At 41.3% G+C, this 27,372-nt stretch overlaps 2 protein-coding genes across 3 annotated transcripts in view; both read right to left on the reverse strand.

The window, feature by feature from the left end:
- The window catches only part of flrt1a (fibronectin leucine rich transmembrane protein 1a), a 53,383-nt gene extending 27,710 nt beyond the window's left edge, over window positions 1-25,673 (reverse strand). The window contains exon 1 of one of the 2 annotated variants that reach the window (XM_085174837.1): window positions 24,974-25,673. The gene's annotated coding sequence lies outside the window, so the exon portion shown is untranslated. Of the gene's footprint in view, window positions 1-24,969 lie in introns of both variants that reach the window. The other variant, XM_085174838.1, reaches the window with a different exon arrangement.
- On the reverse strand, window positions 156-24,970 carry LOC146509622 (uncharacterized). The gene has a single exon (XM_085174839.1). The coding sequence runs from the start codon at window positions 2,978-2,980 to the stop codon at window positions 2,351-2,353; it is 630 nt and encodes a 209-aa protein (XP_085030965.1). The 5' UTR covers window positions 2,981-24,970; the 3' UTR covers window positions 156-2,350.
- Window positions 25,674-27,372: the final 1,699 nt, after the last annotated feature.

Genomic DNA, 27,372 nt, shown 5'->3' on the forward strand with positions numbered 1-27,372 from the left:
ATGTCTTGTGCATACTTTTCAATAAATATCAACCAAGCGTTGGGATTTGTGGTAGAATTTAGAAGTTGCTGCTTGTAATTGGGTTTACAAGTCGGCAAACGACTGTTATGTAAGTCAGAGGGTTCTAACTTTGATCAAAACTGGAGAATAAAAATCTTAAAGTGTTAAAGGTCTCGATTTCTGTGATTTTGAAGCAGATTTTAATCATACTCATTTGTAATGGTCAACTGAGTGACACGATCTGAAAATGGGTTTCTTCTCTTTGTGTTAGAATTTCAGTAAGTTGTGACTTATGAGAGACTGATTTTGACAATAATTAAAGCTAGTGGGAGTTTTAGCTTCCAAGTATCTTAATTGGTTCTGTGAGCTGAGTGTCACAGTCACTGCTACAACCCCAACTGATACTGATGCCAGGCCAAATTTGGCCACACTGCAATGCCACATGCTCTTTCACTTCATACACATTCTCAGTTTTGTTGTGTCTGGTAGAATTGTACAAGTGGCATCATCATTAGACCCTAATCTTTTGTATCATTAAGCATAGACATGCTCGTGCTTTTATCAAAAGAGGGACTAAAATCTTTGCCATCTTTCTAAAGATAAGTGAAAATATGAATCTAATATTTTTAGTTTGTCTAACTACTTTTTGCCCTTTTTTTTGCCAAAAAACTAAAAGCTGGGCATTCTTGTAAGTTTGTTAGCAGTCTTTCTCTGGCTGAAGAGGGAAAATAAATGAGGAAAAACACGTGAAGAAATAACAACAGCTGTTACAACTGTGCTGCATCGACACTACAACGGTATCCCAGCTAATTTGTCCAATTATGCAGTTTCTATTATGTTAATGATTTTGCACATTAGAACAAGAGCAGGTCAATCATAATAAAATATTTTACCTGTCAATAACCAAGGTTAACATAGTTAACTAAAACTAAACTAAAAAAATTAAACTAGATATAAAAAAACACTTTAGTTAATAAAAAAGAATTAGAACTTTTTAGAAAATTTAAACTAACTGAAATGATTTTGTGAGAAAAACATATAGAGGAATTATTTTTGGTATTTGTTAATTTGGTGAAATTTGTTATCACAAACTGGCTGATGAGGCTTTTACAGATGTGTTTATTGAGGCTGATTTTCCTAAATCTTGCCTCTGACACATGCCCTTCATACAATAGCAATTATAAAGTCTTAAACTAACTCTGAAACTAATAAAAACTAAACAAAAACTAAACATTTTCAAGCAATGAAAACTAAACTGAAACGAGCAAACCCACTCAGGAAATTAACGGAAACTAAAATAATTCAAAACAAAATAAAATAAAAATAATTTGAGAATACAAAACTATAATAACTCTATCAGTAAGACCAAACAGGAAGATTTTACAATTACACAAGTCCTCCCCTCCTCCTTCTCCTCCTACTCCTTCTCTCTGTGGCTCTGCTGCACCCTCCCAGTTTGAAAACCTCTGATACAGATAAATATGTTGCACAGATCCGAGGCACAAATTAAATGTATAGAAATATAATCTTACCGCTGAGCTAGAAACAAACCAGATGGCAGATTGTTAGATGCCAGATATCTAACATACAGGGCAGACAGTATACCTGAACTAGTTCAAGTTCAAGTTCAAATTTTATTTGCCACATGCAGTGGGAGGTTGCCCTGCAGTGGAATGAACCCACCCCCGACCTTACACACACAACACAGACATCACATGGGGGATAAAAGTCAGAGAGCGGTTGCATTACAGAAAAAACACTGAAAAGTACACTGCAATGGGAAAGTACAAGAGGAAAAAAAGAGACATCTACTCATGCTGGGCTATAGGAGGACAGCATGAGAACAGGAAGCAAAAAAACTCCTCTGCACAGAAAGCACATAAATGTCCACAGTACAACATTATAGAGCACGTGACCAGCAACAGGGTTGGGTTGGGGATGAGGAGTAATCCCAGGCAACACAGCAGCCATCCTGCCACTGCACCGACTCTCCAACGCGGGCCCAGACCCGCCTCGTGTTCCCAGTAGGCAACAAGCATCGAAGGCATTGGAAGGGGGATGTGTGAGTGCTTATCAGTGTAAATGTATGTGTGTGCGTGTCCATAGTTCAGCTGAGACAGTGTCCTTCGCCCTATCAGGCTAAGTAAACAGTCTACCAGCCCACCCAGGTGGTCTTGCATAGAGTGGGAAGAACAGTCAACACACAGTCGTTATCAGGGAGTTTTTGTACGGCTCCAGTCTTGAGCCCACAGCTGGCGCCGAGGGGACACCCGCATTATAATGTTGATGTTGTTGATGTTGTTGGTTTTTCTTTTATGCGAGCAGCTCATGAGAATTTCAAAGCTGTTCTTTAACACTCCGACACTGGTCTCTCAATCTCCCATTGGAGAACCGCGAGCTTCTCCATGATGCTATCAAACTTGCGTTCCGCGGTGTTGTCATTCTTGTGCTCAGAGAGCCGATTCTGAGAACTCACGACTGCAGTGAGCTGTTCCACGATGTAATCCAAATTTCGCTCAGAGGTGTTATTCTGAGCAGACCTCTCCTTGATGTAACCCAATATACGCTCAGAGGTGTTATTATAATTATTCACGGCAGCTGTAAGCTTCTCCAAGGTCTTAACCATGCTGCACTCAGTGAGCCCATTCTGAGAAGTCACGCCTCGTCCCATCGTTTCAATCCCAGCGGGCAGCCTTGGGGGGGTTTGAACAGCCGGTTCCGCTTTCTTAATTCTCCGATAAGCCAGAGCCAAGCCAGCTCCGATCAGCAGGAACCCTGTTATCATGGTTCTGAATACGTAGATATCTTCAGCGTCCTCGATCGACAGTCCCGCCAGGCACACGGCCCTCCATTTCTGCCACCCGTCCATCGTGTTTCTGGCAGGGAAAGTCCCTCCAGGGCACTCGGGCTCTCCCGAGCCCAGACTTTTCGTTGAGAAAAGGGTGTCAATAGCATTCAGAGACCAGTTGATCAAATCCATAATTCTCTTTTAGGTTTAGAGAACAGACTGTGAGAGAGTGTTCCAGGGAAAGTGATACACACGAGACAAGACAAGGACACAAGTATGACTTAATTCCAGTATATCATTATTATATGGTTTGGCTGAAAATTAACAACCTTCCATGCCAGGTGGCACCGGTGCCTACAGAGTCAAATCAAACGAACACGCAGAGGCTTGTTCAGCTTACATCACAGAACGTAACCAACATTTGACAGCTACAAATGAACTCATGAGGACAGCAATCGTTTAATCATAATAACTGTTGTGATTTATTGCTGGAAGACACGGCTCCAGCAGAAATTGTGCAGCAGCACAGACAATAAAGTTACTTTGTTCAATTTAGAAGTCTTTTTTTTTTTTTAAGAAAAGGAAAATTGAGACAGGTCTTAGTCGAGTCTTTAAAGCTTTTATCAAATTTACGGAAAGCAAGATTTATTGTTCAAAACGGGGAAGGCCAGGTTTATATCCATTTTTTTCTATGCTTTTAGCAAACACTGTTACAGGTATCCCATAAGAGTGTGCATCCTGCTCTCCAAGGAGGCCTGACACAGATAAAACATCCTCCTGCACTAAACCTCTTGGCACTGTCACCACATCTTGTCATTCCTCCTATCATTGGTATGACACTTAACTGACCTTTTGAGTCCCAGCTCTGACACACAGGTTGGGTTGCATATCTCCAATTTTCAAGCTGAAATCTCCAATTGGATTCCTGCCAGACACCTCCCGATTGACCTTGAGCAAGCCTGAGCTGCTGTTCCCCCCTCAGAAATCCTGCTCTTAACAAGAGCCGTCAATCACGATGACACCGGTGCAGTTGTTCCATCCCAGACCAATGTTCAGTTTGATCTTAGACAACCAACTGCTACAGCTGCTATTGCAGATTTGCCCAGTGTAAAATTTGCTGACTCAGGCCCAATTGCTTGTACAAACACTCTTTGTCTCCCATCTGGACTGCTGCAGCTTCGATCTGGCTGAGCAATCTGAAAAGAACTGCACCATAGATGTCAAAGTAAAATCCAACATATACTTGGGCTTGTTTTTCATTACTGTAATAAAAATCTGTAATATACTGTTTGCAGGTTGCACTGTTTGGAAATGCAGTCCTTGGGTCTTCCTATTTATTTTATATTGCTCACCTCTACTTATCTCAAATAACTACTTTTGGACCATTCTCAAATAAGGAGCCTGAGGAATCAAATAGTGAACTTAAAATATGATTAAAATGTATAGTTTAACTTTGCTACTGATTCCATTGTAGTTTGTTCTATTTGATTTAATCCAAACAAATTATGCTAATGAAATTAAATAAAGCAATATTCCAACATTTTAGGAAACTATTTTTTGCTTGGTTTCTAAATAATCCTACTGTAGCTCAAAACCCCTTATGACTTAGTGCTACATGTGACCATCAACATATTGAATAGAAGCAACATGAAGAAAGATTCACGGTTCTTTCCAAAGGTAACAAAGGCGTTCTACCAGAACTTCTAAAGCTCACTGATTTCCATTGTTAAGCTAGCGAATAATATATAATAATATAATATAAGACTTTTGAAGGACAGTTTTAAGTTTATGCACACAGGCTCCGTTAGCCTAGCGAGGTTAGCTATTGTTCTATTTCTGTGCTTTATGCTAAGTTAACTTTTTCCCAGCTGTAGCTTAATAAACATCATACATTGTCATATTCTCTTAGATTTTTATTAAAGGTTATCGTAACTGGGTGGGGCCACACTAACTGACACATGGATGCGGACCAGAAAGTATCTGCTCAGCTAGGCTAGGCTAGGCTAGGCTAAGTCAAGTCACAGAACACGACACCTCGACTGTGTTTGTGGTTTTGGTGTAATTTTGAGCACTCAAAAAGTTAAATATACTGAGACACCATCAAGGAAGCCTAAACTCTCTAAGCTCTCTAACTCTCTAAGCTACACCTAAAAGTCTTTAGGTGTAGCTTGTTAGCATTAGCTGATAATTGAGCTCTCCTCTCTCTAATCTAAGTATGATCATTTCTGGCTCCAAAAGCATAGCATGGTGAGAGGCAGTGCGCTACAACGTAAGTTTCAAAACATGCTTTCGTAAACTAAAATGTAACATTACTGAAAAAAACACAATAATTCACGTTGTACACTGTAGCGGGCTGCTAGTCCAATAGTCTGATGTGTGAAGTGTTAACATGCGGTGTTTCTCTAGACTTGTCTTATAAAAGATAAGAAACACACATCATGCTCAAATATTCATTTAAGAGCATAATTCAAAAAGAAATGAAAGCTTCATTTTTTTCTTTTTAAAACACAGATGTGAGATTATTACAACTGTCATTAAGAGAATGAAAGCAAATAACTATATTGAACAAATTATTAAACGTTGCAATCTCATTTCATGCTCTGGAAGCCGACATCTAGTCTTATTATCACTAGATTTGCTTACAAATCAGTGCCTGTGTTGAAGTTAGGGTTTGTTTTCTTATCTCTGTTGCTATAGCGCGTCCATCCTGTCACGGGGATAAAAATAAAAGATTCAAATGAGCGCGTGTATTTGTTTGAGATTGCTTCTGCCTCGCAGTGCTTCGGTGGTGATAGACAGCAAAGGTGCAGAACCTGAAGCTGAAGTGATTTGACACACACACATACACACTTCGCTCTCACACAGATACCCTGCGATGTGATCAGACTTTTAACGCGGCTGCACATAATGTGTATTCACTGAAGGGGTAGGGGGTGGAGAGCAGCGTGGACCGGGATGACGAAGATGACAGATAATTGAGACAAAACATACTACAGCAAGATTTCTTTATCATTATCTTGAAGTTGTTTTTCGCTCATTTGCATTTAGTGTGGCATTGTTTCACTTCTTCCCTGCAGGCTCTCAATGACAACTAAAAGAGCATTCTCTCTTTCCTCGTTAACTGAGGAGTGCATCAGTCCTAATAAGAAAGCTTTTACACGGTTAATTAAGAGACACTGTAATGCAGTATGTAATGCTCAATTTACTCGATCTCATTCTCCCCCTCGTCCTCTTTAATTTCATTCAGAATCAATCTGTCGGACTGTTTTTTTCTTTTTCTTCCCCCTTATTATGTGGACTTTTCTACATCAAGGCCCGCTACGACTCTCCAATTTGCTTGTGTGGGTTCCATTTTGAGCCTTTCCAATAGCTTCCTCTTCCACTGCACTCTCTGATCGGCCATTTCTTTTAATTCTCAGCCTTGATGCTGCTAATTCAGGGCAGAAGAGTGGGGGTGGACAAGGACAAAAAGAAAAAAAAAGAGAAAAACGGATATAAGGAAATAAATGAGCTGGTTTGAAAGGAAATTAAGATGATAAAATGCTGGAAATAGGGGGCAGCATTCACCAAAACACAAACATTGGCAGGGAGCTAGCTGCGAGGACTTGCCAGTGAAACTAATGTAAACATGGAGGGAATATAGAGTGGAGAGGAAAAGAGAAGCTGTGAAAATAGAGTGGGGCAGTGTTGGAGTGAAAGCGGATGAGTAAATAGACCAATCACACTTTGAGGGCAAGGAGGGAAAAAGAAGAAGAACAGGTGTAGATTTAAGGGGAAGGAAACAAACGGAGCAGACAAGTCGAGAGGAGTGAGCTGAGGGTGGCGTTTTAAAGGTCCGCGCATTTGAACATTAATTAAAAGTTATCCACTGATGAACTGCCCTGTGATGAATTGTTTCCCTTCCCATAAAAACTGTGTATGCATCCCAGAGGGATGAAGGCAGGCCACTAAATCTGCCATCCATGTTTTTCATGCTCTCTGCTTTTGACAGTAATGAGCCAGGCCAGTATGATTGGCTGTTCAGAGGCTGATTAAAAGTAGTTCCTCCTAATACATGGATTTACTTTGACATTTCCTATGCGGGAAATCTAATAGCTCCTTCAGCAGTGGTGAGTGTAATAATTATTTTCATTAGCGCATCATTGCGCAGTTGTTGATTCTTCTCAAATGACAATCTGAAAACAATGTGACAGAAATAGGCTGGGTGAGGAACCTGCAGAAAATTGGCACCTCAAGTCTGCAGATCCCCTTGGATTCAGAGAGCTTTAAAGAGGACCTGTTAAGCTCATTCCCTGCTGTTTTTATTCTTGGACTCTAGTAGGGTAGCTTTGCATGATTTGCAGTTCAAATAATCCTTATTTATCCTATTCTGGGCATTGGTGCAGTCTCTCAATCTGAAACAAATAGTTTTAGGTACTCTATCCCATTAAAGGCAGCTCTCTTGTGACTGGCTGCCCCTCACAAATAAAAAGGTTTAAACAGCTGGTGGGTGCATCAGGTATTTCTAGAGAAAAAGCTCTAAAAACACAGTCTGCTAAACATCAAACAGAAGTTAAGTACTGCCAGGTAAACATGCTGTAGTAATTGCTGCAAACTACCAACTCCCTCAAGAGTTGTTAGAGACTATAAATAGAGTTTAAAAAATAATGATGATTTAAAAAAAAGGCAATAATGAACTTTCAGTTTTTAGATAAAAACATCACAGCAGATGAATGCTAATGTTGCTCATTAACTACTGGATCTGTAAATAAGCATTGTTTTTCAACGTTAATGTCCAGTAGCAACACATGTAAGCTTCATAAACCACACTGTACACTACTCTAAAATTCAATTCAATTTTATTTATATAACTCCAAATCACAACAATAGTTGCCTCAAAGCGCTTTATATTGAAAAAAACTCAACAATCTAATGACCTCCTATGAGTAAGCGCTTTGGCGACAGTGGAGAGGAAAAACTCCCTTCTAACAGGAAGAAACCTCCGGCAGAACCAGGCTCAGGGAGGGGCGGGGCCATCTGCTGCAACCGGTTGGGGTGAGAGAAGGAAGACAGGATAAAAGACATGCTGTGGAAGAGAGCCACGAGAGCTCTACAAGTACAAGAGCTGCAGGGCTTGAGATTTTTAAAGACAGCTAACAGATCTGATGTGAGCAATAAAGAAAAGTGTTGAGAAGAAAAGTTTTCCAGTGAGCTACTAATGAATAAAATTATTTTCCAATATGTAAAATTTAAATAGTAACTTACAGAGAGGGACAAACCAGCAGCTAAACAGACTGAGGCAACATTTCAGGGATATTGACACAGTAACGTGCTGCAGCAGTCAACAAGTTCAGATGCAGTAAATCATGTTCACGTATGAAAATTAGATTGAGAGGAAAACCAAAGCATAAGAAATATAAGAGTTAATGTGGGTTGCTTTCAGAGTGTGAATCTTGTATAACCGCACATGTCTGTCTGAGTGATCTTTGGCCTATGATAGAACAAGTGGGTGCTGCAAGTACTTTATTCAAAGGCATAAACAGTTAAAGTGTAGTTTGTAATTTTGCTCTTCATAATATCTTTGCTGGAGGAGCCAAACCTCCTGAGAAGTTTTTTTTTCCTTAACAAGCGTTGACTTCAAACAATATTTACTCTCATATTAGCTAAAGTAAGCTGTAATTGTAGTGTATTCAAATCATTATGTTTCCTTCCTGTAAAAAAAAGCCTTATCGTGCAAACGTAATTTGGTAGCATCTCACCAATCAGTGCTTCAAATCGACCTCGCCACAGGAGGCGAGACAATCGGGAGCGTTTCAAACGCGCATGCGGCAGCCACATTGAGGCTGTTATATGATGCAAAGTGGGAGACAAATTGCAGAGTTGCAGGCCGAAATGGTTCATGGAGTCGGCTGAGTCTGACATATTCTGCCCGCTGAGCTCCACTAATCACTGCAGCCTGTCACAGGCACGCCCCTCTTCTCCAGAGAGCAGACGATCACGCACCCGATCTCAGGGCAGCCACAGGCTGACCCCACATAACACACACATGCAGACACACCCAGGCAGCCCTCTTCACGCGCATGCAATTAGATGTCAAACAGATCACAAGTGAAATGTAGTTTCCACTCCTTTACTGCCTGGTAACAGAACATAAATTCTTTTCTCTGCCCCCTTGTGTGTTTCTGTGACTCGCACAAAGCATAAAACTGCATACTACAGCATAAAAAAATCTCCATATCTATCATTCCTAATTGTTTTTCTATTCCACCCCCCATCTCCCACATACACACAAACACAGGGGCCCATTTTTAAGCTGTATCGGTGTAATTGATGCAATGACTGGAAATAAACAGGCAATTTAAGTGCTGGACACCTCACTGCTCTCTCTCTTCCTCCTTCTCTCTTCACTGCTCTCTCTCTCACCACTGTGTTTCTTCTTTGGCCCTCCTCTCACACAGACACTCACACACACAGTCACACACACTACGTTGTGGAGTATCTCGCGATCGAACAAGGTGGAATAGGGGACAAGGTCAACATGCTGGGGGACAAAAAAAAGAATGTGTGAGACAGAGAGGAAATTAGGCAGGATAAGAATAGAGAGGGACAAAGGGCATCCAGAAAACATAGACCAATCTTGCAGATGACTCACGTCTGGATAATTCTGGTTTTGTTGTTCTTGCTTTTTAACGACAAATTTACAACTCCCCAAGAAAGCAAGAGATCGCGATATCGCTGTCCAAACTGCATTATTAACGTTCCTCGGTCACTGTAGCATTGACCAATATACCAGCTTATTCTCTCTGTTTGGAGGCCTGCAGCTCAGATGAGGTGCAGTTCACTGAAAGCTTTAACTCCCCCCAACAAAAAAAATGTTTGATCTAAAAAGTCTTTTCTGTGTGCGTGACGGCTCGCCTTCACTCGACCACTCAGCCGAGCGGACAGTGTTCCAACCTCTCCTCCCTGCAGCGAGTTTGGACCCAAAAAAAGACAGAAATAGCTCAAGCTGATCTAATCTAACGGGCCACGTCAATCTGACCACAGTGCTGCACCGAACATCTTCAGCTCTAAAGATCCTTCATGTGTGCATTTCCATTAGTTACACCTAGATAAGTGAACTGATTATTAAAAGCTATATGTCCAATTATGTACCCGATTGTCATAGTCCGCCTGCATGTGTGCATCCATGTGTGTGTGTGCCTGCATTAATCTGATCCCGCTTGGTCCTCTTAGCATCAGTAGGGAACAGTCAAGCTGTATGAATATTAAAAGGTTGCTGCCAGTTGTGTACGCTACAGAGTTAATAATAAACGAGGTCTAATAATTTAATGGCTCTGCATGTTGACATATCCCATGGGCCACCATACTGTCTGTTCATGAGGTAATAGGAAAAGAAAATCAAGCATAAAATGATACAGAAGGACTTGGCAGTACATGGTGAGAGGCAGAAGGCATAGTTTCCTCCTCTTTCTTGAGGCTTCCTCTGTTCTTAATGGGAAAAAAGCCTCTATTGTATCCTCACATGGTCCCAGATACCCAGATGGTTAGGAGCCAAAAAAACCCAAAACTGTTTTGTAAAATTCGAAATACCCATTTGTTATATTGGACGTTTTTATAATTGTTTGCTTAACCGTCACAGTCATCTAGACATCGGTTGATCAGAAACATCTTAGAAATGTTTTCCTCGGTCAGTGAGTCACAGGAAGATATTATTATTCACACAGCTGGTCCTGGCAGTGTAATAATAATGTATGCCAGGCAGGAAAATCAAAGTGTGGGATCATTTTGAGAGACAAACAAGCAAACACTCAATTAGCATTTGTCAGCCTCAAACATGGCTTATTATTTGAAACATGTAAGGAGGCTCCTGTTAGCATGACTGCTCATTCTAGCGTTAGATAGGCAATTGTCTCGCCGGCTCATGAGACTAAATCATCTTTAACTTCATTTATTGCGTTTTGTTTCTTTACTGCACCCTCAAATAGGCATATAAGAAGGTGGATGGAGTGTGGAAACCTGTATAAAAAGGACAGTTGTTTACATAATTATTCACAACATTATTTATTCACTCCTGACACAGAAACAGTGTTACTGTCAGAACTGGTATTTTCCCCCTAATTTACAATCAAGGCTGCTTTTGTTGTTGTCATTAGAAGCTGTCTTGCTACATGTGTGCACTTTCATATTTATTTTTTAAATAACCTCTTATATTATATTTAGCGATTACAATTTTTTATTGAGTTTAACAATGTCACTTCTCGCATTCTCTCTCAGTCAAAGTCCAGCACCAAAGAATACATTTTCTAAGATTAAATGAATACAATAAACATGCAATAGCTGACTAACTAACTGACTGAACTTACATCTACTAGTTACCTGGGACAATCTTTGACTGAGGGGAGACCGAATACTGATGGCATAATCTGCAGTGTATTGAAACTCAATGAATTCAGATTTGAATGACATCAGCAGCTGCTGTGGCGGTGACTGAAGCCACAAAATTTCATATTTCTCCATATGGCTTTTGGGAGGTCAACCAGGTTTTTATCTCTGTCAGTGAACCTGCTGGCATCCATGGCTATCATTACATTTCGGGAAAAACTCTATTTTTGAACTCTGTCCATTTTGACCTTTGACCACAGCACTGCTGCTGCCATATTTTTAGGACTGATGACATTTATTGTCCTGGTGGGGAAAATATAGCTGTCATCTCTCAAACCACACGCCCTTGACTTGGGCCCATAGAGCAGCTCAACCTTGACTTGTATCTGGACATTACACTGACCACATTTTACAGAACTAATTGCACACGTCCTCATCAAGACATCTTACTTGAGCAATAAGCACATTTAAAGTTTTTAAATGACTGAACTGCTAATCATGCTCATTTACAGTAATAGTTATAAAACATTCACTTTTCTTTTGCTTAAAGCAAATAAATTTAATGTGAACAATTCAAATATGACTGTACTGTTAAACTATAAATTACAGCAGGCTGCAATTTAAGCCATCAGTCTAAGAACAGGTACAGTATACCGAATAGAAAACACACCCATCTAATTCATGCTTAATGTTTTATACTGATGTTCTGCATAACCTGAACTCTCCAAACAATTCTGCAACTCTGACTGTTAATAGAAGTAATTGAAAATCAGACTGTAGCTCAATGAATTCACTATGTTGATGTCCATTTAATGAGCATGAAGGCTACGCAGAGAAAATGGAAAAGTGCCTGTAAAGCCTTGAGAACAGTTTGGGTTAGGACCCATTAGGTAATCATTGATGAAGTTTGATTAAACTCGGACCAATCCTGTAGCAATCCTTTTGAATTGTAGAAGGACGGACAATCAGTGGATGCCTTTGCTGTGGCATGAGCCCATGTGTCCTTCAACCTGACGAGCTAAAAACTGCACTCGGGCCTCTTTCTCTTCACTTCAGGCACAAACACGCTGTAAACCCAACATAATATATTATCACCTGAAAGCTGATATGGCAAAAACATGCAAGTTGCAGTTCAACTCAATTATTTATCTAGGATCCTATTTAAAGCCCAATATGTACCCTACCTCCTTTTTGGTCTCCACTAACTCTTGAGGTAAAAAACACATGAACACATTACTGTATAAGATTAGTCTACATTTGTATGTTGCTCACTATATATAGTATAAATATCATTGCAGTTTTCAAATACTGTCATCGTATAATTTATGTTACTTGCATTGTATAAGTATTTAAAATGTCAGCAGAGGGCCAGATGGGGGGGGGGGGTGGAAAAAGATTAAATGTTCATTTTCACACACGATCGCACAATGTTTACCCAAATTCTGTTTGTGTGGTTTGCGATAATACAAAAACTGGCAGAGCGGTCCACAACATTTGAGCAGTAAAGATAAGCACACCACGTGAAACATGAAAGGACGAGAACGTGGCGGGGTAAAGTGCAAAGCGTTTATTGTCACAACTCAAGCAAAAGTGAGCAAAAAGAGCCCCCTAACAAATTTTTTTTCACATACATGTATTCCTGTTTCCCTGAGGAGGAATTGTAATAACTTTGATTAAAAGTTCAGCTTTGTTAGCTCCAAGTGCATAAATGCATCCTCCCAGAGCTGCTGTTAGTTCTACTGTGTGGAAAGTCCTGGATGTAGACGTTACTCTCTCTCACCCTTACACCCTAACGTTGCTCAATCTCCCTTGAAAGACTTCACGTCTTGATGCCAACATTATCACTGCAACCTCCTGACAAACAAACCCCCTCTCATATAACAAAGCGCACTCACACAAACTGTGCATACACACATGCGTGCACGCTGTGTGTGCTCACTGCGGTGCCTCTACCTCATTGACCACAGTATAATACTTCATTAGGTATATAGCTGATTTTACCCTTCTAAGTGAGATTAGCTTTCTTTGTCTTCTTTTGGCCTCTGAGAAAGCTCCCTGCCATAAACCTTCTCTGCAGTCACAAAACCAATAACCTAAATGTCAAGAAATTTTATGTTTTCCTGGTATTTTTTAATCTCCAATCCAATTCCTTTATTCTCAGAAAGTGTGTGTACTGGAAGAAATCCATGGCCACATGACCAACTGTGACGCTGTTAAAATACATGCATAAGACTTCTGTTTTATTAGGTTTTTTTTTTTAAAAAACAGAGAAACCAGATAGTTTCATAAAAAAGATATGATCAAATTTTCCACAAAGATCATAAATCACAAAATGTTATGTTTTTGTATATTTAACAACTCTCCTCTTTAATATTAAACTCCTACAGTATAATAATCAAACTGCTTAAGGCAGTTCCATAAAGGGCAGTCATTTGTCTTTGTGCACAGTGCACAAGTTAAAAAATTCAGCAGGCAGGCCGGGGCCACGGAACTCCATTTTAAACCTTCTGAGAAATTTTCAGCGCAATTGATCATCGCACTTCATTTCACAAAGCACAAAGCCTGAAGCAGAGGGAGAGGACTGTTCAGTGGCAGGAGGAGGGAAGGAAATCAGAAACAGTAAACCTGTCCATCTGGACACCGTCTGTGTGGGCTGGAGGTTATTGCACTCTGACAGTGCGTCCACACCGCGAGCGACTGATGTGTCGCTGTAATCTGACCTAGTGTGGGCGGTGCAACAGGCTCTGATTCTGCATTTGTGTCGCAAAGTATAGAACAGACGGATGCTGCATGTGACTGGCATAGGCTGGTTGCATGCAAGAGCTAAATCAGAGGCATTAATCTGAAACAGGAAACTGGGGGGAAACAAAGCTATTGGCATAAATTTGCACTTGCAAATGTGGTAGTTTATCATGTAAGAAATATACGTAATACAGCCCGGTGATGTAATGCATTTGTCATTTGTCGTGTTAAAGAGATGAAATTGTGAAACTCTGACTTTTATAATACACCAGTCCCAGTAATTACATGCAATGTGATGTATTAAACCGCTAAATGCACTGCGCCAACTCGTGCTACTGTTGTACAATCAAGTTACAGCACCATTACAAAGGCTTATTATTCTATATTTAAATATAATTTTATCCAACTAATCCTCCTCCTCTTTTAATTATCTTCCTGCCCTAATTTTGTGTGTTTAACACAAAGCCCCTGAAAATCTGGCTTAATTTCTCCATACACTAAAACTGAATACTAAAAATGACAACGAGCACTTTTTAAGAAGTTATATTTAATATTTATAGGAACTCAAGAATGCAGATGATTCATCTGAATCGTGAGCGTCACTTCAGAGTTGCATGTGCGACTCAAATCTCAAACGTGTCCACGTCGCGGTGCACAGAATCTGTTATAATTTTGCACATCAATGAATCAAAAATGGTGAAGAAGAAAAAAACAAATACAAACAAATATCAATATATAAATATACATTTTTTGATAATGATTTTTACAGGTAAAAACTCAGGAACAATTTGAGAACTTTAATAGTTCTATTTCACAGACTGTAATCAAAAGGTTGCCTTTATTTTGAAACTCCACAGCAGAGATACAGCGGCGGAGCGTGGGCAACACTCGGGCTCTGTGAGCATTTACGGTTGAAAGTTTCGAAAGCTGAGAGGAAACAGCTTTTCATCCATAAAATTCACAGAGGTGAAAGTTCAAACCCACAGCAGCACCCAGCTAGACGGGCATTTTCATGTTATCTGGTTTTCCTTTCGACTTATTGCATTCACGTCTCCCCGCTGTTAAAGGGCAGCGTCCTACTTGTGAGCCAGTTCACCGAGCTTTCTGTGATGGTTTGTGAATTATTCATATAAACACGATTGACCGGGGGGAGATTGAATTACGAGATTGATTGATCAGTGGGCTTGTAAAAAGGAATCCCAATGACCACTGAAACCTAAGTGTGACTTAAATGATTTGAGTGTGGAGCAGCATTAGCAGGCCACCATGCTACACCAGTATAGCCTCTCTGCTTTTAGTGCACGCCACAACTGACCAAAAAAACCACATATAATTTAAGTGAAGAGAATAAAGATCGAGGCTGGAACTCGCAAACATGTATTCTTCTCTGTTAGATGAGATTAATTAGTCTTGTTTTGGCTGCCCATTGATCTAAAACCCAAAGTTTTTATTTTTAGTTATTTACAAAATGGGAAGAAAATGTTCCTGTGTGTATTTGTTTTATTAGATCTACGCTCTTTCTCCATTATCAAAATTGATGCTGATTAATTACCAAGATGTCTCCACCATAAAGAGCAGCAGTCTCTCCCTGTTCTGCTCCACCCTTCGCCACCAGCCTCTCTTATAAAGCAGCCTCTTTTCCACCAGCTTTCACTGCGCTGCAAAGCCACATAATGCCATGTAGTGTAAAGGCTTCCTGTCTGTTTGGATAATTATACAAATGTCCCAACTGCTATTGGAGCAATCAGTGTTATGATGCTGGATGTTGAACTCGTGCTAATGGCACCAATAGAACGTTCGCGCAGAAATCAGATGTATACTGAAACGTCTGTGAAGTGTCTCTTGCCTCCAGCGGATTATTGTTGCTGTTGTTTCAGGGGCTCAGAATTGGATTCTCCCTCTCCCTCTATCTGTCGGTCTCGCCCATCAAAGCAAAACAACAAATCTCTGTATCACTGATTTTTCATTACCGTCTGTCTTGCTTTATCCCTCAAGGTTCAGATTTGTGTTTTGTCTTTTTTTCCTGTCTTTTTTGTGCATTTTGTGTATTCCCACATAGTTTAAAGTGCTGGAAATGCCTTCCTTCTGTACTAGAATAATCCCAGATTACAGATTGATATTCGCCGTGGGCATGCGATGTGTGTGTGTGAGTGTCCGCGTGTGTGTTTCCCTTTCTCTTGTATGCTTTGATTTTCTTGTACTCTCTATGTAGGCAATCGTTTTTTCCTGTAATTCCCTGTTTGCAATCACTGACCTGTGCACCTCCATAAACTGCTGTAAAATTCATCAATCAGGCCTCCATGCAACACTAATCTTGGATTTTCAGAACCTCTGTTCGCTCTTCATCACCCAGAGAACCTGACCCAAATGTCAATTCCCATTTAGGGCAAAGGAATGAAAAGAAAGCAGCCTGCCGTTAGGGAATTCTGTGAAAATTATTAAAGAATAATCCTCCTTTTTCATGGCTGCTCTTCGTGTTTTTCAACACCACTTATAACTCAGCATGTCACATATGGCATGCTGAGTGATAAGATATAAGACTCGGCTAAGCTGAAGCTGTGCTGTTTGGAGTGTGAAGCTCTGTAAATGTGCAGGAGTCACAGCATTAGAGGTCAATTACTCTTTAATTTGAGTCAAATTCTAAGCGAGTAGTCTTCCTCCATCACGAATGAATATGTGTTTCCAAAAAAATTCAAAATTTTAAAATCAATACACGTGCAACTGTTTTTGGTTTTTTTTTTATCATTTTTTGTCCACATGCTGCGCTTTCAAAGCTCAATTTTATGGCAGCTGCCTTCGCGGCCTCTGCTTCAAGACCGTCCCAACGGATTCATTTACAAGCCTTCTGCGGACGTACATGTTTTAATGACCACAAAGATCCGTGGGCAGCCGAGGAGTGTAATGCGCGCCGCACACGCTGTTTGAGCAATCCGAAAAGAAATAAAAGAGCAGCAAAAGGAGGATCCACAGCATGCATGAGTCAGTCACGTTCAAATGTGTATTTTCTCAAGTCACTTGGCAAATATCTGCACTTGGTTTGGCATGCCCACTGTACCCTACTGGCTGCCAGCTGTCACTCAGGAAGACGGAAAGATGGAGGATAGAGAAGGAGAAGGAGTGCGGGGAGAGATAAAGGGGGTGGCGATGATGTGAGGACACAAGCCCCGAGGCTCTCTTTCTTTCTTGTTTCTCATTTGTCTCTCTGATGATAACAAAAAAAAAACACAGCAGCTCAAAAGAAGAGGGGTCGACATCACAGAGAAAGGGAGAAAACGACACTGAAGGAAAAAGGAGCGAGAAGGCGAGCGTGATGTGGAAGGGAAATATGACTAACCATTTTTCATGTTGATGGCAAAGTTGCTAAATATTCAGGCCGCAACACAGTGATTCCTAATACATTAGTCCAAATGAGTGCACCCTAGGGCTTCCCGTGACATTAACCGTATACAGCAACGTGGTATTTTATGCATACTTTGAATTGCTTTGTTTGCAGAGGACTACACATTTACCCATCGCCTGTTGCAGTATTCATTACAGTGCTCCTCCGACTAATTAGCACAGACTGGGGAAAAAGCTCCACTGTAGAAAGAGAAGCTCCTTGGGAGGGGAAAAAAAAGGCTCATTTTAGCCAGAACAAAAACAGTCATCCCTTTGGATTCACTTTTCCTCCTCTAATTAAGCAGGCGCAATGGCAAACAGGTTCCAAAGTATGATGGAAATAGAAATTCATCAATGCGAGTGAAAAATGGGATGCAAAAGGTCTCGTCTTGATGGCCTCATCTTCATGAGTAAGTAAATGGTGGAGGGAGGGGTGCAATGGGTTGTTCCCTCAAACTACAACAACTAGTAAACAGCAGGAAAATGAAGCATCCGGGGTTTTTTTGTGTGTGTGTGTGTGTGTGTGTGTATGTGCGTTTTTTGTTTTTAGCAAAAGCTTGTTTTCCACTTGTGTGTGATGAATGAAGATTGTTGTGAAGCCTTAAAGGAGCACCGCTGCACTAAAAACATACTGTATAAAATCTGATGTCATGATTGTTCTCTCTGACTTGGAGGCCATCAATCAACAGCCACAGAGTAAATTACTGTAAGGAAGAAAAAAAAAAGGTCAGCAGCATGTCTGCCGTTATTTTGGAAAACACTGTATCTCAGCACACTGGATTTGATGTGAAGTTGTTCCATATATTCTTTGCTCAGCTGCGGCAGATTTACAGATTAGTAGAGTTCTTTAAACCTTTCATGTTACACGAGTGGACAAGACACATGCGGCTTCACCCGCCAATCACGTTTCATCTCATGGGAAACGTTTAATATTTAATTCATTTTTGATCATTCTATAGTTCACATCTGAGCAGCCTTTTGAAGCTTGGGTGGCTCTGCCATTTCTTTTTTTGTGTATATTTTGTCAGGAGTTGTGGGCTCAAGCTTGATTACTGACAAACAAAACTAATCCCACAAGCTTAGGCTTTTCATAAGATACTTGTTTCTTTGATTTAAAGCAAACAAGAAGGTTTAAAAGATACATTCAGAGACTAGCGCTGGATTCAGCGGTGTCAATACTTTGGGGCCTCAGAAAGCCTACTTCATGTCTCATTTAGCACCGCAGCGTATTTGAGAAAAACACCATTAACGGCTGCTGTTTTTGCATTTCAGACTCGAAAGGTCTCAGCCTTTTTAAATCGACTTTGAAAATCACTCACTCAGATAATAATTATCAGTATGCGAGCGTCACCTTAGACCTCAAATCCCAACAGTTTTTGCCTGAGATACACTATAAAAAATCTAGGATAGCATGAACATGTACAAAACTGCACCATCATCCTAACATAAGCAGTGTTTTCCTGTGCAGCAGTGGCGCTCTGTGTTGTATAACAGCAGTTATGAGCTACATATTGTTTATAAGATATCAGTATCAGTGTGTCTTTCTTCTATTTCACTAGCGTTTCTTCCAGGCAGAAGTTTGGATTTTTTTTCATTACTTCTTCCAGACTTTATCTACACTAGATCTCCTTCATCATGTGTACCCCGAGCCTGTTACTAAAATGAAGAATGAATGAAAATTGAAAGAATTTGCTTTTTCACTCTCTCAACATGGCAATACAATGTATGAAGGAGGAAATAATATTGCCTGTGGATGAGCAACACAGGCTCTTTTGAGACCGACAAATTGTGATTTTATTCCAGCTCAGTACGCTCACACGAGCAGCTTCAAGCCATTGATGTCTGTTCCCACAACTATTGTTATTCGACATTCAATTCAGGAGACTCTAGAATATCGCTTATTCCGAAAGTAAAGCCAGCTATTGGGCGGTGACAGCGCGGTGATGACCCCACATCCTCGCGCAGCTTTCATCTGCGCCGAGCTTTCATCTGTCCGTGAACTGGTCGCTCTGCATGCGCGGCCAAAGTAGCACTGTTCTGAACGTCACCGTGTTAAACCTGCTTCCTGTTTTTTCAAAGACCGAAACATCAAGAGGCTTTTTTTTCCCTGTGAAAATGGTAGATGTACAAACAACTGAAATGGACAAAATTAATGCAGGAAGCTTTGTTCGTGTAGCCTCCAACCACAGTAAATGGTTATATCACCGACACAGCTGATGCAATCAGAAAAAGATATGCAGTGCACACGCAGTAAGACTAGACTGAGGCATAGCAGGAGAGGAAGAACAGTTCCTGTCTGGTCTTTTCTAATGATATCATTAAATTGACAATTTCTCATTTTTGCACCTAGAATCCATTTTAGAAGATGAGCTGAAGCCTTTTCCACATTTAGCAAAAGGACTGGTTGTTAGGAGTAACAGCAGCGGTGGATTACGCCACCCCCCAAGTCCCCCACCCAATCTGCACCACCCGTCATGTTCCAAGTGTCTTCATTAGTTTGTTTTGCAAATGTGTATTGAGATTGAGCCTCCCCAACTCCTCAACGTCACCATCACTCTCCACGAAAAGCTGACCACTTCAAACGGGGGTTGGGGGGGGGGGGGGCTATTAGTGATGGTTTAAGACAAAAAGAAGAAAACAAGCACTTTGGTTGCGTCCCTGACAGCTCCGTCCCTATTTAGAAGTTTAGCACAGCAATCTTCCTCTCATTGTTTAGCTGGGAGAATCCATTTTGCCCTAGTTCAGTGTGCCTAAATAAACGTTGGGCTTTTCTCACTTCAGTCAGACAACTCACGTTTAAATGAAGGATTGATTAGATCAGCAGAATAAAGGCTTCCGGCTCACTGCTCCCTGCAAATATGTGATACACGTGGAAAACGGGAGGTTATGAGTAAATATCCCTCAGAGCCTGCAGGTGGATGTTGGGGTGGTGAAGGGGTTGAAACAGGAGTTGGAGGTGCAGGGCATGCAGCATTGACAATGACACGTCAGATGGAAAGATGGCAAACTCTGCAGCTTAAAATCTGATGTGATGAGAGCGAGGCATGTTAACCTGGCTGAACTAGCTCGCAGGCTTCACTCCGTTTTTGACAGGTGAGATTTCTGGTTCCCCTCGTGTGAGGATAGACCACCATGAATTATGTCATGAATGTAATCATTTGTGGTTGTTCCACTTTGATTCTCGGAGCCAAAATATTTTTTAAAATGTCACATTTGAGTGTTTTTTCACAGCACCTGAAAAGAATTATTTCGTCTCAGCTGGCATTTCAATTACATGCCAGTTTGCAGAAAGAGTCAATATAGAGAGCTGGTGTCGTCAGCTGCTGTGCATAATTGTGCGAGGCTTGATGTTGTACAAAAATCTCTCGGTTTTTTTTTCCAGAAGTAAAGACTGCAAGCTGTTAATAAAGCATTTATAATTTTCATTAGAATAGAGTCATTAGAATATCGTATAGCTAGCTGTTTTGCAATCAAAATTACAACAATCGACAGCAATTAGTGAACAATCTGAAATGTTTTTCTGTCCTTTTATATTTTATTTGCCTTGGAAGGATTTCGGTTTGCAGTGCATGTGCTGATATCGCCGTTCGTGCTCTGCCAAATAAATAGCACCCATAAAACTCAGGCGTCTGCTGCACAGGATGGCAGGAAGTTTACAATAAATGTCTGGGTAAATCCACAAAAGACGGTGTTGCCAACTCTTCTCCAATGAAATACGCTAATGGCTGCTCAAAAAGTCACACAAAGACGGTGAGGTAACGCCTTCATTTACATGAAAATTAAGATAATGGGTGTTTATCATTTGAGTGAAAGAATTTAAGGCATGAATGCAACATAGATGAATGTTTAAAACTGTAACATGGAGATGTCACAAACTGGAGGCAGAAAGAGGCACATCCTGTCAGAAGCTGTCCTTCTCTTGTCTCTCAGCCAGCTGACTAACACTAATCCAATGAACCTCAGTTTTGTCAGCAGTAGTTCAACGTGCTGTTTACCCTGCAAATGTACAACTAATTAATTTGTGGTCATGGCCAAAGATAGAGGATGTCCAGCTCAGCGCAGGCCTGTGGCAAGGGTACTGACACTGAAGGCCACGCTGGTTCCAGAAAGCTCTGCCTACACCTCCTTTACTTCCCTTCCTCCCCTCTAAATGTGTTCCCTGAAGAAGAGAGGGACTGTGTTTGTGCTCGTGCTGCTGCAAATGGCATGTGGTTCACCAACGGCTTTCATTAGAGCGGGGGGGCAAAAATGCATTTTAACTATGACGGATCCCTAAACCACCATGTCCTTATGGATGTTTTAACTCTTTACAAAGGAGCTGAAAAACTAGTTTTTTAACAATGCGCTGATTACTGAAAGAGAGCATGCATGAAAGCACAAAGGATGCCACAATGCCTGTAACACTGCAGATGACAAACACTCACCGCTTTGTCATGTTAAGGCCTCGCAAGAAACTGAAGTGCGCTCAGTTTCCTCAAAAATAATAACGATTAGTACTCGAGCATGTCCCTAATCAGCGTTCTTTTACCACTATGACACTGAAAATAACACAGTGAGATTCTCGGAATGACTTACCTTGCAATTAGCAGCACGAGTCAATAGCGAGTATAGGTGCTTTCCGTCAAAATCAATTTGAACTTATTTTGATGAGCTGTTTTAATCCTGGTTTTCAGTCCACCTCCAGTGTGTTCTGACAGGTTTCCACCTACTGCCCAATACACTGCAAACCATCAATTTTTCAGCTCTAATGGCAACAATGGGTAGCGGGAAGGCTGTCATTCCTATAATGACTGTGCTGTCATGAATATAATGGCTGTGCTGTTATGTTTTATGGACGGGAAGTTCGTGCATTCCCACTGTGAGCAGGAAGCACTGTAGCTGAGGCCAGCTAGCTAGGATGTGCTGGAATAGCATCTCTCCTGTGTGATTTTGTTGCTTTGCAGCGAGACTGAGTTGTCTCTGACGGTAAAAACGAAATACAAATATAAGAAGAAGAAGCAAGGCCTCAGTTAAAGCTGCGATGTTGCAGACGTGTAGCCAGCTGCCGTTTACCTGAAGTCTTCTATGTACTATTTTCTTGCCTTTTTTGCACGATTTTGGTGTCAAACAAATCCTGTAAGGAACCAGGACAAAATGATTGTGTGCTCAGTCACACTTCAATAGCATCAATAAGCCATATGTCAGCGGGTAATGTTACCTTCCATTTACAGCCAATTGAAATGAGCCCTAATGATTCGGGACCGGCTTATCACTGGCAGCAGCAGCACGACTTTGTGATCTGCCACAGGTTGCCAAGTAAGGCACTCTTACAGCAAGCTGATCATTACGGAAAGTAAGCCCCAAGGCCAAATGGAATAATGAATGGCCTCCCATACATTATTACATATCTCACCAAAGACATTAATCATCCTACAATGTATTCTGTTCTTAAATATCTTTTTTCCTTTTAATGCAGTGAAGTAATTAACACAACAGCTCCGACAAATGTCTGTATACACTGTTTTCACAGTGTTACAACAGGCGACAGTGGGCAACTCTTTGGACCCTCCTGGCTATAAAAGGTATTGTGCCTTCCAAATAAACTTTTGAATCCTTGCGCTCCACTCTGGGTTTTGTAGTAGCAGAGGATCACTTCGCCAAATAACACACCGGAAACATCACACAAAGACTCTCATGCTACAAAGCAGTCGTACTACAATATATCGTGCCTCCTCCACCGTCCACAAAAGAATGAATTAGAAAGCCGCACTATTCAATAACCATGTTAATGACCGGGCATCTAATAGCACAGGAAAAGGCCGCATTGTGCCGGAGCTCATCGTGCAATTGCAAATCTCAATTGCTTGCCTCTATTGATGTATGATGAGGAAATGCAAATCAATTCAGCAACGCTGTGCAGCATCAGCATCACAGCTACGGAGCTACCACCGTGGATTCTTAAGGCTTTAAAAAATTACCAAAAAAAAAAAGGTGTGGAGAAGTCACAAGAGTGAGCAATGTAATCAGTGAGGCCATTCAACATCCCTGCCATCATCACCGCCAGTCGCAGGCTTCGGTGCCAGCAAGTCAGAGGGTAACCTATCCAGGAATACCTCTTCCAACTTTCACGAGATGAATTCCTTTGGAGATGCCATCTGTTTGTCTATCGCTCGAGTGCCATGTGCACAGGTTAGATTAAGTTATTGCAGCAGGCATGTCTCAGGCTTGTGCAGTTCCTTTTTCGTGTGTGTCCTTTTTTTTTCTATTTGTGCTCATCAAGTGCCTCTCTGTGGACTTTTGTCAAAGGTTGCTTGTAAAGTTCACTAGACTATTCAATAAGCTGCAGGCGAAATTTGGTCAAAGTAAGATGGGGTTGCTCAACCTCATCAAATCCTTCCATGGAGAGAGACTAATACTTGAAAATGGTTTTCCTCAGAGTTGCTAAAGAGACAGTTTGGCACAACGCAATCTGAGAATCCAACAGACAGATAGCCAGTGTTTTTTGCAGGAGCCAGTGGATATCCGACTCTCCATTTCCATTTACAAATACAGAAACATTTTTAAAACATGAAGCTGGCACAGCAAATGTTTATCTGATACATTTGGGGGAGGGGAATGCCCTCTTTTGAGAGAGTCCGAAACTGAGTCAGTCAGTAGCACTGTTCCTCAAACACGTGAGCCTCAGAGCCCAAAGACTTGTCACAGGTTCTGCATATTCATGTGTAAAAATCTATTGACAACTGGAACCTGTGCAAATACAGGACATTTATATTCTGATGGTGTAGAAAGACCCTGCAAAATTAGAATCTCTCCCGTTTTGTCCACTTTTTTGTTCATCAAAGCAATAAGTTGAAAAAAGCTATTAATGCACAAGCAACTGTTTCTCTTCTTGTTGGCTTCAGTTTGTTACATCTTGTGCTGATTCCATCTCTTTCCCCCAACTTAATGACATTTTAATCGGCATACATGGCCTGAGAGTGGCTGCTGCGTTTGGAATATGTGCACCAATTCTGTCCGCAAGCCTTTATCACACAAGTCAGTCGAAATTTAGCAAATGGGTGGGGCTTTTACAACTCACCTGACCAACTTTACAGTCTTGATTCATCCAAGGAGCTGGGTTGAGGAGTATACAGGGTTTCAGTAAACTGACTGTTTTGCAGCAAGACCCAGTTGCACATTTAAAAAGCACACAGTTCCTCCACATCCACATTACACATGTAAATATGAAATAGCTCAGCTATGTACTTACGCCTGTCTGCTTCACTAAGCTGGTTTTTCTTTGCATGTAGATGTGCGCCAATCACCACCTAATCCCCGTAGATTTTATGGTGTGCCTTCCCTTTTGTTTGAATATATATCCAAGCGGGGCCTCCGAATCGAAAACCACTGCTTAAATATATATGTGTGTGTGTATAACTGCCAGCTATCCACTGAAACCTGCATTCTCAATCAAGTGGTTTGGCATTTGCAAAGAGCCGATTGTATTGTTTCCCAGACAGACCTAATTGCTTCTTGAACCGTGGCACAAACACAAAACCAATATATGCATAGTAAAAAATAAATAAATAAATAAATAAATGTGTGTGTGTGTGTGTGTGTGTGTGTGTGTCAGGTACTTGTTGGGCTATAACGCGCCATAAAACAGATGATTTCTTTTTCTCTTTTCCAGATTTGATGATGACAAGCATATTGGCAGTCCGCGCACATCAATCAAGGCTCACCTACCGGATGGTGCTGCTTTCGGATGCCACGCTTTTCTCTCGACTGTTTGATGCAAAGTCCCCGAGATTTGGCCGCCTCTGTCCCCGCACGGGTCCTCCGGTGTCCTCCAGAACCAGGTGTGACCACAATCTCGCCTTGTTGTATTCCCATATGTTGTCGCCAGCGTAATTATGAACGCTCCAGTTGATCAGTGACTGGATACCCAGTGTGATCATGTGCTGCCAGCTCCTCTCTCTCTCTCCCTCTCTCTCTCTCTCTCCCTCTGTCTACTCTCTGTAACTGCTCCCTCCGCCCGATTATCTCCCCGCTGCGGCACTGGCTACATGGAAATACGGAGAAATAAAACGTGCCTGACTCGCCGGCGAACTTGTGCGCGTTATTATGGTAATTAGTCACCGGACCGGTCCGTGCCCGCTCACCCGTGCATCTTTCCAAAATACCCTGGCTCTCAGCTGTATCTGCTATTTGCACTCAATAAATTGCCCCCGAGACGCTGTTTTATTTTTTTATTTTTTTTCCTGAAAGAGGGAGAAAAAAAAGAAATCCACTCCAGTGTGCCGACTGAGACTGAAGAAGAGGAGCAGAGGAGAGAAAGACTGAGGCGTAAAAGGATGGATAGGATTAAAGGAGAAGGAGGAGCAAGCTGAAACATTTGTGAACGCTTTTCCTCTATTTGCCATTAGAATGAGACTGAATCATACCGTGCATATTTCACAAATCTATCTATCTATCTTGCAGCTCTGAGTCATCCTCCCTTTCTCTCTTTAACTAATGGAGGTCCTTTTTTTTGTCTTTCCTTGTTCTCTATGATTAGATGATCATACTGTAATTAGAGCTCCACTCTGATCTGGGAAGCATGTTTGCCAGTTAATGATTCTGTCCAACCAGGGACTGTTAGTCCAACCCTTGACAAAGAACATTTTTAAAGTGGCCCTCAAATCTGTTCCAGTCCCCAGAGTGATGTGGACCACAGCTCTCTGTGGGAGGAACTGAGTTGCGTGAGCACTGTGTAGTGTGGAGCTCGCTGGCAAGGCTGAAATCAGAGCAGCTGCTTGCATCTCAGTTCTCTATCTAAAACCAATACAGCTACAGAGCTGTCCACGAATCAGCTGGCGTGTTTAGGTTTTGCATGCCCTCACCCTCCCTTTCATTATACGTACATAAAGTATGCTGTTTCCACAGCTTTAATATTGTTTCACGCCCCTAATTTATATTCTGTGGGAGGCAGATTTTTATACGTAAAAGGCAAACCTGTATGCAAAAATCAGTGGCTCTCATAAGAGCAGAGCAGCAGTCTGTTGCATTACTGTAATGATTCAGCAGGACCTTGAGAAATGAAAAATTCAGCTCTTCATAGTTTTCAATGCCATCACACACTCCTGTGCTCACAGCGCATCAAATTTATGTTAGTGCTTCTCGGGGAAACAATTACTGTAACATCCGAGTGGCAAATAAAGCCTGACAGAAAGGCAAGGAGGGCCGCAACCTAAACAAAAACCTGTTTGAGTCGTGTCGTTCCTCAGCTCCGTGCCATTCCTCATCTCTTCACTTGATGCATATCTGCTGTGTTTGGAAATGCGCTGCTTAATAATCCTAATCTGAATGATGCCCACGGTGGAGTCGCAGAGCTCCAACCGAAGCTGCCACGCTTTCATAAAAATGCTGTGACATGTGCTTTGAGTAAGAAAGCTTGTTTGTAGCTGTCAGAGTTGTTTATCAAAGGCGCATGCCCCTGGCAAACAGTGTCAGTGCTGAGCTGAATGCACTCGCTGCCCTTAGACATGTGTCACAAGAAACATTACCCCATCATCAACTGAGCTATCTGAGATTATGTGCATGTAAGTCATCGATGGGTGCAGTCACTGCTGTGGCTGCTCTGGCAGGTCCAGAAAGTAGCTCTGCACTTGATTTCTTTTTTTCTTTTTTTTTTACACACCTACTGTACAGTCAATTGGTAAGACGAGTAAAGCTTTATGGACTATGTTCTTTAATTATGTGGTTGTCTGTGCTGCACGCTGAGGCGCTCATAGCTCTACCGCAACAGTGATGTTTCACTGTAATGTATTCTGTCTTGTTTTAGTGATGTTGGTGTGCCGTAGTTAGCACTTTTTAAATGTGTTTTGGCTGCCAGGCTACATTTAATTATGTGCATTAAATATGCTTAGTTGTCATAAAACAGCTCCATAGTTTCTTATGTGTTTAGGCTGATAGTGTTGCTGTCCTTGAAGACGGTGTTTATTTGCTTCTCATCATTGCTAGCTTTTCAGTTTCAGTTTTTCTAATGAACTGCTGAATGGCTAAATGTGACTTTCTATTAAGATGGCTACATTGTAATCATACTGCAGATTTAGTGAGAGCTCGGGTGTTATGTAATGCTCTTTTGGTGAATCTTAATAAGGACC

The sequence above is a fragment of the Neolamprologus multifasciatus genome, chromosome 10, assembly GCF_963576455.1.
Source record: "Neolamprologus multifasciatus chromosome 10, fNeoMul1.2, whole genome shotgun sequence".
In the NCBI taxonomy this organism is placed as follows: domain Eukaryota; kingdom Metazoa; phylum Chordata; class Actinopteri; order Cichliformes; family Cichlidae; genus Neolamprologus; species Neolamprologus multifasciatus.